The 20,420-nt window shown below is 34.0% G+C and overlaps 1 protein-coding gene across 4 annotated transcripts in view; it reads left to right on the forward strand.

Annotated features, from left to right (window-relative positions):
• The window catches only part of LOC145606762 (putative polyribonucleotide nucleotidyltransferase 1, chloroplastic), a 31,324-nt gene continuing 10,904 nt past the window's right edge, over positions 1–20,420 (forward strand). For all 4 annotated transcript variants that reach the window (XM_081662588.1, XM_081662587.1, XM_081662589.1 and 1 more), the window contains exons 1-13: positions 1–375; positions 4,249–4,317; positions 4,485–4,591; positions 5,010–5,052; positions 6,895–6,978; positions 7,416–7,480; positions 7,577–7,733; positions 7,818–7,874; positions 8,810–8,923; positions 10,643–10,906; positions 12,886–12,960; positions 13,616–13,729; positions 18,294–18,386. In XM_081662588.1, coding sequence (XP_081518714.1) covers positions 118–375; positions 4,249–4,317; positions 4,485–4,591; positions 5,010–5,052; positions 6,895–6,978; positions 7,416–7,480; positions 7,577–7,733; positions 7,818–7,874; positions 8,810–8,923; positions 10,643–10,906; positions 12,886–12,960; positions 13,616–13,729; positions 18,294–18,386 — 1,500 coding nt within the window. In that variant the 5' untranslated portion in view covers positions 1–117. The remainder of the gene's footprint in view (positions 376–4,248; positions 4,318–4,484; positions 4,592–5,009; positions 5,053–6,894; positions 6,979–7,415; positions 7,481–7,576; positions 7,734–7,817; positions 7,875–8,809; positions 8,924–10,642; positions 10,907–12,885; positions 12,961–13,615; positions 13,730–18,293; positions 18,387–20,420) is intronic.

Here is a 20,420-nt window from a genome sequence, read left to right on the forward strand (position 1 = left end):
TGAACGAACAGATAAGGCAAACAAAGGGTCACTCTGCCTCTGTAGTTTCATCTCCACTCTCTTTTGTAGTTTCAACCGCAGAACGCCGGCGCACCTCAACAATCTCACAATTCAAAAATGTTAGCAAATTCATTATCTTCCTTAACTCATTCTTGCCCACATTCTTCTACACTTCCATCTTCACATTCTAAGAACTGCAAGCTTCTACTATCTACTTCTGCTTTGTCTCGCTTTAAAACTTTCAAGTCTTTTCCTTCTTTACACCATCTTCTTCCAAGAAATATCCATGGCAAAAACTTCAATTTTAGAGCTATGTCTGAAACCCATGATTCCCTTCAACCTTACTCTGTTAAAATCCCATTTGGAGATAGACATGTAAGTCTCTAACATTGAATTGTATTTGGGTTTTTTTAATTTTAGTTTTTTCGATTTTAACTTTATTAATTTTAAATTAATTTGGTTTTTAGTGTGTTTATGTGTAATTGGTTTGTGCTGTTTAATTGGGTTTGTGTTGTAAATTATTGGAATTGTTTGTGTGATTAATAAGGAGTGGGAGAGAAGCTTCTATGCAATTGCCGTGAAAATTTTGATTGTTACTTTGAATTCTAATTATTGCCCACATTTGCTTGTTTTATTTTGTGAAAATTAATGGAAGTTATCCACAATTGATTGTTTTAATGATGTTAATATACTCAAATGAGTAGAAAAATCATTTTTATAAACAAATTAATTTTAAGTATTGGATCAATTATTGCTGAGGACATTAGTTCTTAGTTCATGCAGTTGACCCAACCCAATCCTTTTGGTATTAAGTTCAGTCGTGGCATTTCCGTGCTGGATGTTGCTGTTGTTCACCAACGAAATGACCCATGGATCAATTCTTTGGAAAACCATTGCACCTGGCTTGATTGTGCTGTGCATGTCGGCGTACTTATGAGCGAGTATGCTCAGTAAGGATGCAGGTTTCCGAAATAGAACCATTATTATATGTGTCTAAATTACCTAAAGTGGGAATACATAAAATAGAATTCACCAAGGAATTCTACTAGCGTAGTCATTATTGAGGGATTGGCCTAATACGCATGTATTTTCCTTAGCAAATAGCTGGTGCTCTTTCATTATATCCAACATATCCTCAGCATGATAATGTCGTAAAGAAAAAAATAACAGAACATATTCTTGTGAGGGAAGCAATGTTGTAGTTCGTGAGCTACTGCACTGTTGTGGAACATTCATTAACCTAAGTGAGTAAATGGTGTTTCCCTAACTCATAGTGGCTAGCAAGTATACTTTAAAATATAATGGACTGATTAAAAATTAGCTCATTAATATTTCGGGGGGTGGGGGGTGGTGGGGGGGGGGGGGTGTGCTCTTTCTTATTTAAAGGAGCGGATTTGTTGCACATTGCATTAAGGGCCAATCCAATTTATACTCTTTGTTACCAGACTAGTGAAGCCCCGCATATCTAACCACTGTGCCCCACCTTATAAGAACTTCTTTAGAAAAATTGGGCTAATTTTGATGTTGATTAATGTGTTTTGCTATCCTTTTGCGGCCTAAGGCCTAACAAGTTTCTTTGAGTACAATGGTAGATTTCTACTATCCTTAAGTGCAAAACCAGCCTCTTTTGCTTCTATGGGACTATGAGTTATAAATTCGCGCACTATCAAGCAAAATCTTTAAGAAATTCATTCTTACTTGCTGATGTTAACTATAAAGCCACTACAGGCATACAGATAAACTTTTTCAGATTTAATATTTATTTTGGTGTAAGTTGGGCTGTTGTGCATCTTTCAGCTCTTCAGTATGCCTCCTCTTTTTCTAATTGAAATCACCTCGATTGGCCCAATTAAAGCTCTTGACCCTTTGGTTCCATGCAATCATTGAAATGGAACATTTTTAAGTTTGAGTGCAATATATGTGATGCAAATTAAATTCATTAAGCTCTTCTAGTTTTTAGAATTGTATCTCATTTTTTATACAACTTTTTCCATTGCTTGCCCTTTATATATCCCCTGCTATGAGCATATCTGTCTCCTCAGTCCTCAATACTATTAGGTTCAATAATCACATAACTTTGAGTCATATGTCTTCCTGATCACTTCAAAGACTTGGAAATTACTACTTCCTCTATTCTATTTTACTTGACTTGTTTCTTTTATAACGTTTGCCAATGCAAAACTTTAACGATCAATAACTTAATTTCTCCATAAGTAAAAATTATAAAAGTTACTCCCTCCGTCCCAAATTACTCGCAACGTTTTGACTTTTTGCACTATTCACACATCTCACTTTGACCATCTTTTTTAGCTATTATATAAAAGTCAATGTAATCATGTAAGATATTGTTGACTCTGTTTTAATGTATAGTTTCTTAATATAAACTTTTTATACCTTTTATAAATATATAATAAAAGATATCGACGGTCAAAGATATGTATCGACAAGCGTGTCCGATCAAAATGTTGCAAGTAAACTGGGACAGAGGGAGTATATATTATGATAGTACTTATTGAGACGAATCCAAAAAGATCATACATGAATATATTTTTCCTTGCATATTATTCACAAAAGACAATCAAAAGAGGGGTGGTGAATAGTGTAAAAGCCAAAGCGGGTCAAGTAATAAAGAACGGAGGAAGTATATTCTAATCAAGTTGATTGCCAGTTTCATTGAAGATACCCCCCCCCTTTCCAAACACTAAAGCTGAAGCATATAAGTGCCCTATTGTGGTGTGCGGGGAGTTTTAGGCAAAAAAGTAATATATAAGTGGTGTATGGTTAGTAATAAGAAATTTGGAAAAGTTTAAAGAGAAATATGAATGGGGGACCACTAGGTATAATGTCAGAGGGAGAAATATTATAAAATGATAGTGGGGTCAAAAGGAAGTGAGAGAAATAATATATAATGTGAGTGGGGTTTCTATATTTAGAAACGGGGCACTTAAAAAAACAGCTGCTTTTGGGAAATGGGGTACTTAAAAAAACGGAGGGAGTATTGAATTAACTGTCATTTAAGTATCTGGATTCTGGATTGACTTGATTTGATTTGTTGATCTTGAAATACCTTTTATGAACCCTCTAAGGTCTCTAAAGTTTTTCCAGATTGATCTTGTGCTGTAGGCTTACAGCCATGTAGTTCTACATCTGACTGTTGATTTTCTCTGAATAAATTTTGGTCTGTTGGGAAATTATAAGTTCAGGGGCTAGTGAACTGAGTAAGACTGGCTGCAGGATCTTTTCTTTGACACCAATAGTAATGCCCCCTGCTAAACTGTGGCAATAAACTGGAATCATGTTGGCATTAAGATAGGATCAGGATGGGGAAAGGAGAAAGGATATGGGAAGAGCGTGAGGGAAAAAAAAAATGATATTTGGCAAAATTAAGAGAAATTGCAACACAGTGTTTAGAGATAATGTATCAATGCCATGATAATCAACTGTTACAAACACAATCATATAAATTCCTCATTGCTGACTGTCCATTGTGGTGGAGGATTAAGCAATATATAAGTTATTTGGGCTGCTGGTTTCTTGTTATTGAGAATTCCCAGCTTTTCTTAACAACTGTATAGTCAAAATTTTATCATCCATACAGATTTATTCATCTATTTTGATGTGGAGCTTTTAGTAAGTATCAGATGGATACAACTGCTTCAGATGATGGTAAAAGATTGTGCATTGATGTATAAGCAAGATTTTGAAACACCTAGAAAACAGAAAAGTCCCTCAGCTACCAAACAATATGATTCTTTTAGAAGATTTAGTTATATGTTATAGACTAGCTAATTCAACGCCATTCAAGCACAATTAACACACTCAAATAAAGAGAAGGACTGCTTCTTCATTAACAGAACAAGAAGGATAAAAGTAGCAACTTGAGGCTGCCAATCTCCAAGCAACTTTAGGCTGCCACTCTCCAAGTGTTTCCTCACAATTTTTCTGAATACCCTCTCAATTACACATACTAAATTACTTATACAAATGGTCAAGGATGACCTTAAGGGTTACCATATTAAAACATAATGAAAGTTGCCTGCTTTCCTTCATTCTCTTCTTCTTAATTAAACTTGTCTTCTAGTTAATTGGAATCGCTCCCCTTTGCTGCCCCTGCTTGACCCTGCTGCCCCTGTTTGACCCTCCTAGTGTAGACTTGTATGGGTTGACCACCGGAGTCCATCACATTATACTGTAGAGGTTGTCTGTCCCATAGAAATCAATCTGAAAGTTTTGTTGGATGTTTAACAGATCTTGGTCGAAACAGGTCATATTGGGAGACAAGCTAGTGGTGCTGTTACAGTGACAGATGGCGAAACGGTAAGTTCAAAGCTTTACCATTGCTTGTTGTAGCCCGTTGATTATTAATGCTCATGCTTTCTGGATACTGAACTATTACTGATGTGTAGTCTTGTTTACTGTATATATCTGATTTCTTATCGGTTTAGGCTGATTTACTATTACCTTCTTTCTGTTTCTTCCTGCAGATTGTCTACACTACTGTTTGTATGGCTGATATACCTAGTGAGCCATCTGATTTTTTCCCCCTTTCTGTAAATTATCAAGAGCGGTTTTCAGCGGCTGGTCGTACAAGGTAATATCTATCCCTCAGTATAATAATCAAAGGTGACACGTATGAAAGTACTTTGGTTTCTACTAGGAATATAATTTTCCCCTGTCTCACATCATTGCTGGCTTGTCCCTTGGAAAAATTACAAAGAAACTCTATTTACAACCTTTTAATCTATGAAATTTCCTTAAAAAAAAAAGATAAAATTCTCTGATATTAATCGGTCCAGGATTGTATCCTGGTCCAGGTCCTGATTCTTTTGACAATTTCCTTGAAAAGGTCCTGATATTATTCATGTCAACTTAGTCGATTACTGCTTTATGTGTGTGCTAAAGTGGTATAATCCTTCTTGGAATGACATTTTAACTCTGTTCCGGGCCAAAATATTTAAAAGAAAATCTGACACACCTTGTCTCCTCTGGCATTAAAATTTCAAATGCAGTGGCGGTTTTTTCAAACGTGAAGGGAGACCGAAGGATCATGAGGTATTTAGCTCTGCTATTTGATTGATAAGAAACTTTTTGTGTTATATAAGTTCATTTTAGTCCACATCCATGGCCATCTTCATGCCATATAATGCTGATGAAGGTTCATCAGTGACTATTAAATGAATGACTTAGTTGATGAGTTAGCAGATGATTAGTTTTTGAATCAAAACCTATTGGAATTTATTCAGTTTTTTGTTTTTATTTATTATTATTATTATTATTATTATTTATTATTATTATTATTATTATTATTTATATATATATATATATATATTTACATATATATATTTTTTTTATGTTAACTGCTGGACACTTTTGATTGGTGATAAGATAGAGTTCGATTTACGTTGGTATTGAAATTTTGAGGTGTTTTTCCTCACATTACATGCTAAAACAAGGATACATATATGTTACTTTCTATAGACACCTAGTCCTCCTCCTGTATTGTCCCTTTTTGAGATGTCATAGAAATCTTGTAAGGAAAAGCTCTACTTGTATTAATCATTGCACCATTAATCATCTCTATTTATTAATATTTTTTCCTCAATTTTTATGTTACTGTGTTCTTTGTGCTAAGATTGGTGTTGCATACTTTGTGTACTTTCAGTTTGTATGTTCAAAATTCTCCATAACATGACTCAAAAGTATTAATTAGTGTTACGTTGATAGGATATTTCTAAATTAATCACGGTTCACACTTTCATTCCAGACTCTAGCATTAGTTGATGATGATAAGTGATTTGTTTTTGTTTTCTTCTATTATCTTTTCTTGTAAATTGCATTGCTTGATTTTGATTCTGTGATTGATTCTTGAATCTTTTTTTGTTTATTTATTTTTACTCGACATGTTTTAGAGCTATGCCTTTGTTATTATTACATTACTCCCCCCGTATTTTATTACTTGCTCCATTTTCCTTTTGCGGCCATAATTTGTTACTTGCTCCATTTTCTTTTTTGGAAACCTGTAATAATATTTTACTATTTTCCTCCCCATTAGTGGTCCCATAATATCATCTTTTAATATTTTTCATATTCTCTTTCCTCCCCACTTATACTCATTTTTGCTTTTTCAGATTTTTTTTTATCTTTCAACCAACCCCATTTCCATTGTAAAATACGGAAATGGAGCAAGTAATAATATATGGAGGGAGTATTTATTTATTTGGTGGGCTCTGTTAAATTCTTTCATTTAAAATAATTATATTTTTATTTTATTTTTGTCAAAAAACAGTTCTGCAGTCGGTAAGTTATTCAGTTTCTTTGCTATGAGTTGCATTGTTTTTTAGAATAAAGAGAAATTGTTTTGTAGAATGATATACAAAAAATGAGAAAGGCATACAAGGTCTTTTGATAGAAAAAATTGTATGTTGAGAAAATAAGTTTCCAACCATGCTGTGCATCTGACAGAGAAAACTTAAAATACGCATCACGGGTCCATTTATAGACAATACAAGGAGCGTAGATCTAAGATGCAAGTTTTAAAGGAAAAACGAACTCTGTATCTTGGATGATGCTGTGATAGCGGTATCCAGGATATGTCTTACAAGTAGATGTGTTACAATATTCTTCACTGGTAATGCAGGTTGTTTGCAGCAGTTGTGGCCTAATATTTTTGTCACGGTAAACACAAATCCATTAAAGTGCAGTCATGATGTAGTCATCCAGCCAAGATTTATTACCTAATACCGTACATGATAGCATAATACATTAATTCTAATGGCACCCTTAGGTTTTATGAATTTTCATGATGAGAATAACTCAATACTAAGGGCATCTATATGTTAATGTCGGGTACTTTTGCATCTTGGATATCTTAGAATTGAATGACTTTGCTTGCAGGTTCTAGTTTGTAGACTGATTGATAGGCCTTTGCGTCCTACTATGGTTAAGGGCTTCTACCATGAAACTCAGGTCTTATCTTGGGTAAGAATTCTTTGATAGTTCTGTCTGTGCTTCTATCTATGGTGTTTTTTTTTTTTTTTTTTTGGTACACTGCAATCATCATCTTTATCACATGCACATCTATTGAGACTCTTTATATCAATATTGCAAAACTTTGAGATAGAATATCACTGATATCAATATTGAAGTCCCTCCTTCCTTAAATAATCTATGCAAAATGATGCATCAAGGACAAAGATGAATTTATATATATTCCATATCAATATATCTCTTTTAGATTAAAGGCTTATGTTTCCGTCTATAGTAAGTAAATAGACTTGTGCTCTTCTTTTTGTGCTTATTTGCTCAATTTCTAATGAATCAAGAGAACCATTTTGTATTGTTGAATTCTTGTTGAATTTCTTCCATTACATATCGATAGAATGTTTTCTTATTGAGATGATATATCTTGTGCCAAGGTTTTGAGTTATGATGGGCTGCATCCTCCTGATGCTTTGGCGGTCACAGCAGCTGGAATAGCAGTGTATGTTTATAAGAACTTTGATACGTTAAGTGTTCATGGATTGTCTGATGGATGTAATGTACAGTATATAAACTGTTTCCGATCTTAAATATGCAGAGCTCTGTCAGAATTACCACATACAAAGACAATTGCTGGAGTACGTGTTGGTCTTGTTGGTGGGAAGTATATTGTAAACCCTACAACTAATGAGATAGAAGATTCGGAGTTGGATTTGGTAGTAGCAGGCACAGATAGTGCTATCCTTATGATAGAGGTTTGTATTCATCCCATCAGTTACTGTACAATTCGAATTACTGCTGTCTTTTGAAGAACCTTAAGCGGAATGAATCTTTTGCAGGGTTATTGCAATTTTCTCCCAGAAGAAAAGGTGCTGGAAGCTGTAGAAGTTGGACAGGTGATATATGCTATAATTTAGCTTTCTTAAGGTGTCTAGATTAATTTTCCTATGAAGTCTGGTTTTTTATCATTACTGGATATTGTTTTTCTTTTCACTCCTTATAGATCCTGCTATGATTTCAACAACTGTGTTCAATATCTTTAGATGGTCTTGCCATTCTCTTGCAACTGCATCGTGACATAATAAAATACTTGTTTTTTTCCTTAAGTTACGGATTCTTCTATTCCTGGTCAATGCAATAGTTTGTGCAAAGATTCTATGTCTTTTGGATACTATAGTATTTGGCCAAAAACATGGATACTATACCACAGAAGGAATGGAATTCAATACCCTTTATATGAATTTCAATATGAATCACTGCACTGGTCAAGCCGAAATTCATATATACATGCATACATACATACATACATGTATTGAATACTATCAGGCCTAGGTGTTCATATTATTCATATTGAAACACATATTGTCATTGTTCGTATTGAATACCAACATTATGCATATGAAATCCAAATAAAGGGTATTGAATTCCATTCCTTTTGTGGGATATTCATAATTTGCTGCCAGACTTTGGGTGGGGTAGTCTTAGCGCCACACTGTGTTAGGTTTCTATGTTTCACATAGTACCAACAATTCACTTGTACCAAAATTAATTTTTTTGCACCAAATTTTTGTACCAATATGTGGTATTTGTAACAAATATTTTGGTACCAAAATGTGATTTTTATACCAAAATATTTGATTTTGTACCAAAATGGTACTGTGTGAGAATTCAATTCTCACACAGTGCGACTTACTTAACTTTGGGTAGTCATTATGAAAAGATTTAGTTCTTCCCCAAATTTTATTTTATATTTATTGATCTTTACATTCTGTATTTTACATGCATGTTTTATTAGTCATCAACTTTATAAGTGAGAAAAATGTCATTTCAGGAAGCAGTGCGGGCTATATGCAAGGAAATAAATGCTCTGGTTGAAAGGTGTGGGAAACCTAAAATGCTTGATGCTATAAAATTGCCACCTCCAGAACTGTACAAGCATGTTGAGGTATATGAGTTGAAGTATTCATCCATGTTTTTTTTTTTATTTGTTTTTTTTTTTAATTTTTTTTTTTTTTTTGTTTATAAAAAAGTTTATTATGCATTTGATTTGAAAATGTATAGTGTTGCACTAAAGACAGTCACTAATGTGGCTAATGCACTTCACGGAGGAAGGTTTTAGACAAGTTTATGGAGGAGCAACACAAGAATTCTTTTGATGTATGAAGGCTTTAATTGTTATTTTCATCCCATAGTTATATTCTTTACCCCATAATACCATTTGCAATTTCCTTTCTAATCCATCCAAAATGCTGTTAAGAGTTACTTCCTCTCTTCTTTTTTAGTTGACTAGGGTAGCTAACGCATGTTATTCACGCTCCATAGCTAGCCATATCGGGGGAGATCTTTCGATTTCGCCTTATATCACAAATTTAGTTGTTGGCAACATTAGTGAGGGAAATTTTGTAAACAAATAATTCCAAGGGTATAAGTATCTGCACACTATTCTCATTAGTTCAAAAAAGAGGCATCTAACATTAACCAGGGCAAATAAGTAAATAAGCATTTGTAGGGGTTGACTAACTTTAGCGATATATAAACTCTTATGAATAGTTTTAGAATCATTCGTGAGATGATATTCATAAGAGTTTGCTTAAAGTTATCACCTCCGTTGCCAACAATCAAGTTCAACAATTACTATGTGTAATTATCAATAAGTAAATATAGTCAACAGTTGTTATTATGAAAATACACATTGAGATGATTCTATCAATATCTCACATGAACAATATATCACTAAAGTTAGTCATGTAGTTAGCTGTATATTACTCTTTTACCGCTTTTGGTAGTTTGACATTGTGGGGATTGGGAGGGATGCATATACATATATGTATACTCTCTTTAATAACTAAGTTGAAATTGATGTTGATAAAAAATAAAAAAATGAGATTATCTTTGTTATAAGTTGAAGACAATATTACGAGTAGTTTCACTATGGTATCCACGTTCCCGGGTCCACATTTAGGATGATGTCCCCTTGAAAGTAAATTTTTGATTACCATGCCTGATATCTGCAACCATAGAAAATACTTGCACATGTGTCCATATATCGTAGTTATAACCAAACATCTTACTTCCTCTGTTCTTTTTTACTTGACCTGTTTCATTTATCACACTTGCCAATGCAAAACTTTAACTGTCAACAACTCTAATTTCCATAAATTAAATAGTATAAAGTTATGTATTATGATAATACTTAATTAGACGATTCTAAAAAGATATAATAATGAATATGTTTTTCAATAAATATAATTCACAAAAGACGGTCAAAGGAAGGTTGATGAACAGTGTAAAAGTCAAAGCGGGTCAAGAAAAAAAGAACGGAGGAAGTATATCGTAAAACTATGAGCCCTGATAGGTGTCAATATTATTTTGGGACAAATGGATTATTATAACTAGGATTAATTTTCTTCTGTTGCTCTATCAACTTGGGTAGTGGGGTAGTCTGATGTGAATACTTTGTCCATTTAATTATTAAATATATATGTGTCAATCATTCCTTTGTCTTTGTCTTTGTCTTTATGTTTATTCATATTAAGTTGATGTTAAAAGGACATCTGTTTTGCTTGTATTAGTTTTTGACTAATTTTATTTATGCGCAAGAAATAAATAAGCACAATGCATAACTGGGCTTTCCTCTATTTTGTCTTTTATATCCCCTTGGAAGGAAATTGCTGGAGATGAATTGGTACATGCACTGCAAATAAAGAAAAAATTACCCAGAAGGAAGGCCCTTGTGTCGTTGGAAGAGAAAGTTGTAGATATTCTTACTCAGAGGGGCTATGTTGGAAAGATTGGGGCTTCTGTAACTGCTGAAACTCTGCCAGATTTGTACGTGGATGAGGAGGAAGATGAGGAAGTGGTTGTTGATGGTGAAGTTGATGAAGGTGATGTTCATATAAAGCCATCTCCAAGAATTTCCACTCCCTTGGTAAAGACTTCACTCTTTTCATTGTTTGAGTCATTGACGTTCTGTTTGGTTTATGAATCTCAAAGCATCTTGATGTCTAGTTGTTTGCTCATTCTCTGCTGACATCGATGCATCTGTGGGTCCTGAATTTGAGGGTTTTCTTGATAATGGTTATAGTAATATGAATCAACCATTAAAGCTTAGGTTGAAATTTTCAATGATCATTTTCTGCTTTTAGTTCTGATATTGTAGATATAGAAAACATGACAGACTGCATTATGGCAGCACAAATTGGCATGTTTCTATCGCCGTCAAGTTATGTTTCTCTCTTTTCAATTCTCAGCAATACTATTCAATTATAGCTGGAAATCTGCTCATGGTTATCTGAGTTAGCTGGTGTCATTTTTGGACCTCTATAGATGGAAAAGTATATGCCAGTCAAATCTATGACTTCTTTGTTATTAATTACAAGTTATGTTATAAGCCACTTTGTATTGCTATATGCCATGTAGATCTAGCTTTCTCACTTAAAACTGTCTTAGGTTTGAAAGCCTGTTTACTATGTTTGATGTAAGCCTTTTTTCCATACAAATGCGAGGTTGCTCTTGATGTCTACAGGGTGGAATACTGCATGCATATAGTTTCTATTCCTGGGGGTAGGGCCAGCAGGGTGGAGAAGGGTTTATGGGACCATTATCTATGTTTGTAATTACTAGTTGTAACTTTGGATCTGTCTTTAAAAATCCTGTAAAGATGCAAGTTCTTAGGATTACAGTTGCTGTTGCAAAAATTTTATGGTTGCTGTAATGGTTTTTGGATTGTATAAATATGTTGTTAGTGTTACTGAATGATGTCAGATGTCACAATCTGGATTGTCAATATTTATTAAATTGATTTTGATGCCTTTGTTTCACATATTATCTGGAATTTATACACTTTGAACGTTCCTACTTCCTTTGTTACAATTTTTGTGTTATCTATTCTGTATGAGGAGATGTGAGGTCCTATAAATCATAAGCGCCTATAATGAGTCAGTAATTTTCTGTTAAGTGATTTTAATACCATTACATGTAATGCTTTGATAACGGATTGTGATGGCTCATGCAGTAACTTTACTGCCTATAGCTTGTTGTGACGTGATTTAAATACAAAAATTAGATGAATATCTACTAAACAGCAATTTAATCATCATAATACAATTGTGTTACATAATAGAGCAGCTTTCACTGAATTTTATAACTTCATTTCTCAAAAGGTCATTGTAAATGAAACAATGCATGGTGCATGATTCTGATTGAAGCTGTTTTAAATTCTCTTGCAATCTGTCCCTTGTGATACCAAAGTTTGTTGGTAATCAGTTATCAAGCCTTTTAGATTGCAAAACCAGCACATGGATATTGTTTTCCATTTTCAATTAGGTAGCCAAAAATATCATATAAAAGGAGATCAAGGGAGAATTCATCAACAGGATTATATAAAGATGCGTGTCCAGTGTGGGCATTATTGCCAAAATTTATTCAGTATTGGCTGTGCCAAATTTCATATATTTGCTTATGATTTTCTAGATTGTATTGCATTGGAGATATATCAATCATTTACAAATTGTTAGAACTTCAGCATCAATTTGCTATAAAATATGTAAAAATATTCCAAACTGCTAAAAAAAAGGCTAAACATTTAACCTCAAGGTCTGAGGAGAGAGGACAGGATAGGAAGCATCGCTTTATGATTGATGAAATACCCGAATCTGGGTTTTTTTTAATTCGCAATGAACTGTGACAATTTTCATAATTCCATATAGGTATACTGAGTCTGTTAGTGCTTTTTACTTGATGCAATTCACTCTATATATATGTGTCACATAAAGTATGTATCATAATAGAAAATGTTATTTTTAGTACGTATGCTGAGTCGCTTCATGCTTTTTGCTTGGTGCAACTCACTCTATTTTTATGTCTCATAAAGTATGGAGCATAATTAATAATAGTATTTTTTGGCAGTTGTTCTCTGAGGTAGATGTGAAGCTGGTTTTTAAAGAAACTACATCAAAATACCTGCGAAAACGTATTGTTGAGGTAAACCTCTATGGATTTAGCATTCTTTGTTTTGTCACTGTTAACGATAGGTTGTTCATGTTTGTCCTAATTCTGCTTGATTTGATGGTAATTTTGGTGACAGTGCTGAGATTTTGAGCAATTTGTTACTGCATAATTGAAGCTCTCGTGAAAGAAGTTATAGTTCTTGTACACATGTTCTTGTTTTTGCATTGGTTAGATAACTTTAAGCTATCATAATTTCATAGAATGAAAAAGTTTAATGCGTGGATCCCACCGTCACATTTCTCAATAGTGAGCAATCTATTAGGAAAATTTATTTCCTTACTTATGCATTGGCAAATGGAAGTAGTTTTGTATTTAGAAATTTAGGAAATAAAGGAGGTGCTGGGAGGTAGGGGGTTTTATTCCCTTTCCTGTTTTTCTTTCTTGATAACTTTCCTTAGTCTTGAGCAAAACAACCCCAAAATTTTGTGTACTGGGTTCTTCTATCTCTATATACTCCAATCTAGCTATTGATGCACACTTATCCTACTCAATATGAGATGCACCAATTTAGCTTATATGGTTCATGTTTATTTTTTTTCCTCTTCAAGTAGAGCAATGAACTGTGTTAATTTGTTTAGCCTGTCTGAATGAGATGGATGTCAGTTGTTTAATACTCTTTATTATACAGGGAGGACGAAGAAGTGATGGGAGAACTTCTGAAGAGATACGTCCTATCAATTCTAGATGTGGGTTGCTTCCTAGAGCTCATGGAAGTGCTCTTTTCACACGAGGAGAGACACAGGTTTGCTTGATTGTTCAAATGCATCATTCATTTTGATTGGGTGTTACATTTCACTAGTTTCCCTGTAATGTATGTCACTCTGAACACATTAGTGTGGCAAATACAAATATGAGGTTTGTTAATTTGTATGAAAAACTTCATTTCCGTAATATTGGATAAGACATCAACTTGCTTCTAAGTATGTTCATTTATTTGTTCTTTAGACGAAGTTAACTACTACTATATGTTGGCCATAAGTTTCGAGTAGAAACCTCCATACTTATTGATATGTCAGCAACAATTACATCTCAATATGGATTTTGGTCCTTGGTTTTGATCCAGCATGTTAATATGCTGACAGATATTACAACCTTAACTAGAGTAGTTCGAAGGGGGCTATACAGATGCTTTTTTATGAGGCTTGTTAAAAAAGCATTTTTCAAGCAGAAACTAATGCTATGTATTGTAATCCCAGATTGCTATAGTTAACAGTAACATAAATAGTTTTCTGTTAAAATGCATGTGAAGAAATTCCATTTTCAATGAAAAAGCTACTCCTTCTGTCCCTAAATGTTCGTCACTTTTGCCATTTTGGGTGCCCCTACACGTTTGTCACATTTCATATTTTCATATTTATTAAGATACATAAAAAATACTTTTAGTACCCTCATTTTTTTTGGTCTTATTAAGTTCTCTTCCTATTTTACCCTAACATTTGCCATAAAAATTGGAAAAAATTGCAATAATCCCATCTTTGGGGCGTCTGCTAAAAATAATCCCACCTTTGAGTTATTTTTAAATTATCCGACCTTTGTACCCAATCCACTCAAAATGGTCTCATCCGGTCATATTACTTGTTGTAACATGTTACCAGCACGTGGCGGCTTGTAATTGGTTAAAAAAATGAAATAAATTTCTTTTAATAAAGGCTAATATAATTTAAGGAAAAAATAAAAATAAAAAATTTAAAATTTAGAGACCACCCATGAAGTGCTGCCCCTGTTGCCTAAGTCCGATCCCATGCCCTGCGGCTCCGGCTACCCAACCCCCAACAATGGCACCGGCGACAACGCCGGACCCCCCCTCCCCTAAACCACCAACCCTCTGTCTCACGAGAACCCAGGTTGTGTTTCGTAAAGCCTCGACGAGCTATAAAACCATCACCACCCTCGAAAAACTCTTTCCGTCCCGATCCTAGCCCTCCCCATCCCCCGTCCCTTTTCCGGACGCACCAACCTTCCCTGTATTCCGATCGTGTCGTCCTCCCTCGATGAGGCCGTGCCGACCTCCCAAACCCAATTACTAGGGTTTGGTGGGTTTTTGAATTTTCGAAGGGGTGTTTGGGATTGGCTTGGCTATGGTGGGATCTTGATTGGCGTGGTCATTTTCTGGGTGGCGGTTGTTTCGGGTCTGGGTTTGGGTGGTAGTGGCTGAAGTGGTGTGGCTTAAGTGCTGGTGTTTTTTTTTTTTTTTTTTTTTATTTTGGACAAATCAACTTGTGACACGTGTAACTTAAACTTAATAATAAAAAAAAAATTCCTCTTCAACCGAATACTGGTCACTCGGGACCATTATGAGCAGATTGAGTATAAAGGTCAAATTATTTAAAAATAACCCAAAAGTGGGATTGTTTTGGGCGGACGCCTTAAAGGTAAGATTATTTCCGAAATTTTTTCCACATATGCCATCTTTTGATTAATTTAATATTTTACACTCTTGAATCTCTCATTTCTCTTTCCCATGTACTTTAATTACTTTTTTTTAGAAATTTCTCTTTCCCATGCACTTTTGTTACTTTATTGGTTGAGAATTTCTCTTTCCCATATACTTTCATTATTTCACATTCTCCACCTTAATTCCCGTGAATTTTCATCAAAAGTGACAAACATTTGGGGACGGAGGGAGTATTGGCTATTCATTTCAGGTTCTTAGTTATTTTTGAAAGTTAATGTGCTTTCAAATTCTATCGCTGCATGTTGATAAATTTTGACATCCCATTAAATACTTGAATGTGCGTTCTTTTACTACAGCTAGCAAAGACAAGTGTAATGGAAAGGTTTTGTGCATGTTGTGGTTTTTACTCACTTGATAGATTTTGATAGTTTCATGTGGACCATATACATTGATGCAATCCTAACCCCTACTTTAGTGAAATATTTAGAAATCCACAAATCTTTGGGAAATAGTTATATATAATATATTCTTGAAGTGTAGCTTTAATTACCGATATTTTAATGCACAAAGTCACTCTTGATTTTCACTTTGAATCTTGAATAAGTCTTGAACTAATACACATTGATCATGTTTATGAAGGCAATAGGTGTAATTGCAAGGATTTTAAGGTACTCTTGAATGAGTGTTTTACTTTGTCCCTTTGTTATAGGTGTGATATCTTAGGGTTAATGAAAAAGAGAGTTGTCATAAGTTTATAGTAATAAAATGGTGGACCTTAAAAGATGACAAGGTGATGCCATTCCAATTCCACGCCAAGGTGATGAGTATGCTGACAATTAGATTATTGGGAGGAGGCTGTGTAAACCAGATAAGGGAAACAGTTAGTAGAGCTTTACTATGTAAGTATTATGCTGAAATTCAAGATCAAAGGAAAGCCAAAGTCATTGCTTATAAAGACTTAGGGGCCGTTTGATGGAAATGAGTAAGGGAAAGGAGTTAAGAATGGAATAGGTAACGAAAGAGATTTGAATACCCCTTAATATAAACCACCAACTCTCACTTCTACATCTTCTTCCATCATCTCCAGGATATGCACCACTGCCATTACAAAAAAACCGCCATAACTACACCACCATTGCTCGCATGCTGGAAATGTTGCTATCCTTCACCACCATCTGGCAAAATCATTGATTTTATGGTTATATTCGACCATGAAAATTACAGAATTAATGTTTTTGTTATTAAATTCAGTTGTCAAAAATCCTAATAGATATGAAAGATTTCTCTCTCTCTCTCTCTCTCTCTCTCTCTCTCTCTCTCTCTCTCTCTCTCTCTCTTTCTCTCTCTCTCTCTCTCTCTCTCTCTTGGTGGTTGTGGTTGATGTTTGATGGGTTTAGGTTTTGCTTGCATGATGGTATTTAGGGGTTTTATCGAGAAAGAAGAGGAAAAAATGGAGTTGGTTGGTGGGTAGTAGTGGAGAGGGCAGGTGGTGAATGGACGCGGTTTTGGGTGGTTGGTGGAGATGAGAGGGATGTGATAGGATATATGGCGGTGCTGGTGGTAGAGGTCAAGCAATGGGGTAGTGTGGTTGGTGATTGAAGTTGATCGTCGTGTAGAGGAGTTTGGGGGTTTATGTTGAAACTGTTAGGAGGAGGGGAAAGTATATGCTTTTGACTTGGGCAAAGGAATAAAAATTATGGCAAAGAAGCTGTATGGGGCCTTTTTCAAACAGTTGGATACAAAAGGAGTGAGCAATGTATTTAAGTTAGCCAGAATTAGGGGGTGTAAGGCACGAGAATTTGATCAGGTTTTGTGTATTGATGCAGAGGAAAGAGTGCTTGTTAAGGAAGTAAAATTCTTGAGAATATGGCAAATGTTCTAGAATTTCCTTTCAGTGCGATCAGTATGATGAACATTAGTCTTCGGAAACTCTGTATAACTAAGCGTAGCACTCTGCTGTCATAGTATGAAGGAAAAATTGAAAAGGATATTTAGTAAGTTGACTAGCAGAAGGGCAATAAGACATTATAAGTTTCAGATAGAATTATATATCTGTGGATGTGTCTTAAAAACGGAAGGCTTTCTTTGGTCAACTAGGTTCCTTACTGATATTCAACAGACTGTTAAGATGCCAATTGTTGGAGACTTTGCATCCTTTTTTATTATAACAAAGGAGATATCCAAAGCTGTAACAAAAAAGTACCTAATTGCTTAGCCATATTTTATAAAATGGGAGACAGTGTCATTTGAGTATGAACACTATGAAAATGAGTATCTTTGTTTGAAGTACTACTGCCAACTTCAAGTTACTACTATCATTTCTATATGGTTTTGCATACAACTATTACTATGACAAAGGAAATTGACCACCCTAATATCATATCTAGTATTTTAATGCCTTAGTAAATATTTGTGTCTTTCTTGGGAAAAGTCTTCCTCTAGGTTCAACTAGTAGGCTTTAGTGTTGTGCACTTCTGATTTGCAGGACCTTTTAGGATTGTTACTGTTGTCTTTCCTAGCAAGTAAGCGTTTTTGTTTGAGTGTGAAAGTTTGATTTCCTAAACATAAGACATTAGATCTTTGAATCTTGCTGCTGCAGCTGCATGATCTTTCTTACTTTGTACTTTGTTTAGTAGGTTTTGTGTCTTCTTTAGATGTACTTCGTATAATTTTATAAAGCTCTCATTTATCAGAATACTTCTGTCACATTCATCGCTTCTGTAGTCTAGAACATATACCAATCATTTCATTGTCTGAGACGATAATCTGAATTTTAAAGGTGGTGTATTCGTTCTGCTGCTTATCTTTCATCATGTATTACCACATGTATTCAGTAGAATTTGTACTTTAATCCCTGTCCATATTATCAGAATTTTGTAATTATACCTCAACAAAATGATCTGTTGTGCAGGCTCTGGCAGTTGTGACCCTTGGTGACAAACAAATGGCACAAAGAATAGACAGTCTAGAGGGTGATGATGAATCAAAGAGATTTTACCTTCAGGTAAATATTATATATCCCTTATTACTTCTGGTAGTTTTATTAGAACTTTTTAGATGCATGAGCTAGTATTTCAAGGGAAGTTGTGGGGAACAACGCAGTTTTTAATGCTGCTGTCTGTAGTGCATAGGTGTCTAAATAACAGTATTAAGCTCGAACAAATTTAGTGTTATTGAACAATGTATTAGGAGAGAGAATTTTTTTGTTGTTGGAAGGCATGTTGAAAATGAAGCAATAAATGAACAGTGTTGAAGCTGAAATCTATTATAGTCTATATGCAAACTCTTCTTGGCATTAACTCAATAAATCTCCATTCTAATTCATCTACTAGGTTTCTCCATTCTATTATGGGAAAGATGCTTGGTTATTTGTTCTTATGGTCTGGATTAATGAAGTATATATGGATTTTGGTCCTATGCTCTTCACCTTAAAAAAAATAAGTTTCAATAAGTTAAAGGTAAGTTACAGTTCTGGATAATTTTCAATAAGTTATAATAAGTTTATTAAGGTTTCATAAGTTCCAATAAGTTTAATTAGTTCAAATAAGTTCAATAAGGTTTAATAAGTTCAAATAAGTTTGATCAGGTCCTATAAGTTTCAATAAATTTAATCTCAATGTATTAAATTAATATTTTTTAATAAATAAATGTTATATATCATATTAATGTACCATTATAGTATTTTAGTATGACATTTTAAAAATAATTCCTTTATAGAAAATATGTATTTTACCCTATTCATCATTGATATTAATTTTAATTTATTAATTTAACAGATTAAAATAGATTAGTTGGCGATATTTCAGTAGATAAAGAAATGTGTCAAGCAGAGAGACTTGTTTTTCTCATACACATTACTCTACCTTATCGCCAACTTAGTATTAGGAAAGCAATCCTAATTTTAGCTTATGTATTTAAATTCTTGTATACTACCAATAGATATATACATTTACCATACAAACAAAATACATATAATTTTCTAATAAGAGATTAGTAGTTATTAATAGCAATATTCAAAATATTTTGTAACTCTTCCTTAATAAATGTAGAAAACTCCTATAACAAATTTTCTTTCCATATAACAATGACAGATTACATGCATCTTATAATTTGATTTTCTAATTCGTCATAGAAGTATCTTTCTTCATCATCCTTATCATCGTCTTCAAACATCACGTTTCTTGTACATACATCATGCCATATTTCATTGGCAATTTTCGCATGTACAATTGTGATTGCATCTGTTCGCATTTTGTCAATCAAATTCAAAACAGCGCTGGTTTAATTTTTTTTAAATTTTTTTTATTTTATTTTATTTTTTTTGACGAGAACAACTTGCAATATTGGAATCCCTAAATCATGTAAGTGAATAAAATTATGTGATGTGCATGTTACCACTATGATAGCAAAATGGTATACATCATCCATCTTTTGCATAATGTTTCCATCTATTTTTCAACACACCAAAAATTCTTATAACAATACCACGTAATGAGGAGTGTCAATAATAAAAATGTTCCAACTTCGTGTTTGTTGGTTGATTAGGATTATGAACTCTCAAACCTTTACCTTTATATGGACTCAACTACTCTATAGTATTTGGATATCCGGAGTCAACCAAATAATATTTTCCTTTTCATGCAACGGAGAAACTCAAGTTATGTTCTAATTATGAACTTTGAATACAAAATGAACATAACTAACATTCGATATCCGGAGGTGGGTGGTGGAATCCCATTTTAGATTTACCTAAAAAATGCATTAAAACTATCGTGTCATGTGCACTTCCTCCGAATCCAACAAACATATGTGAAAATCATATCAAAAGAGCAAGAAGTTAACACATTCCGTGTTTTGAATCCACTACTCCCTTTATATGCTTGTCCAGCTTTGTTTCCCACAACTGCCTTTATATGGGTGCCATCTAAAGAACCAACATAGTCCTATGTGCACAATAAATTTTTCAACTTTTAACATTATTCAACATACTATGAAAGAGATTATAACCTTGGAAAAAGGCCAATACATTGTCAGAAAT

This window comes from Chenopodium album, chromosome 23, assembly GCF_948465745.1.
Source record: "Chenopodium album chromosome 23, dcCheAlbu1.1, whole genome shotgun sequence".
NCBI lineage: Eukaryota > Viridiplantae > Streptophyta > Magnoliopsida > Caryophyllales > Amaranthaceae > Chenopodium > Chenopodium album.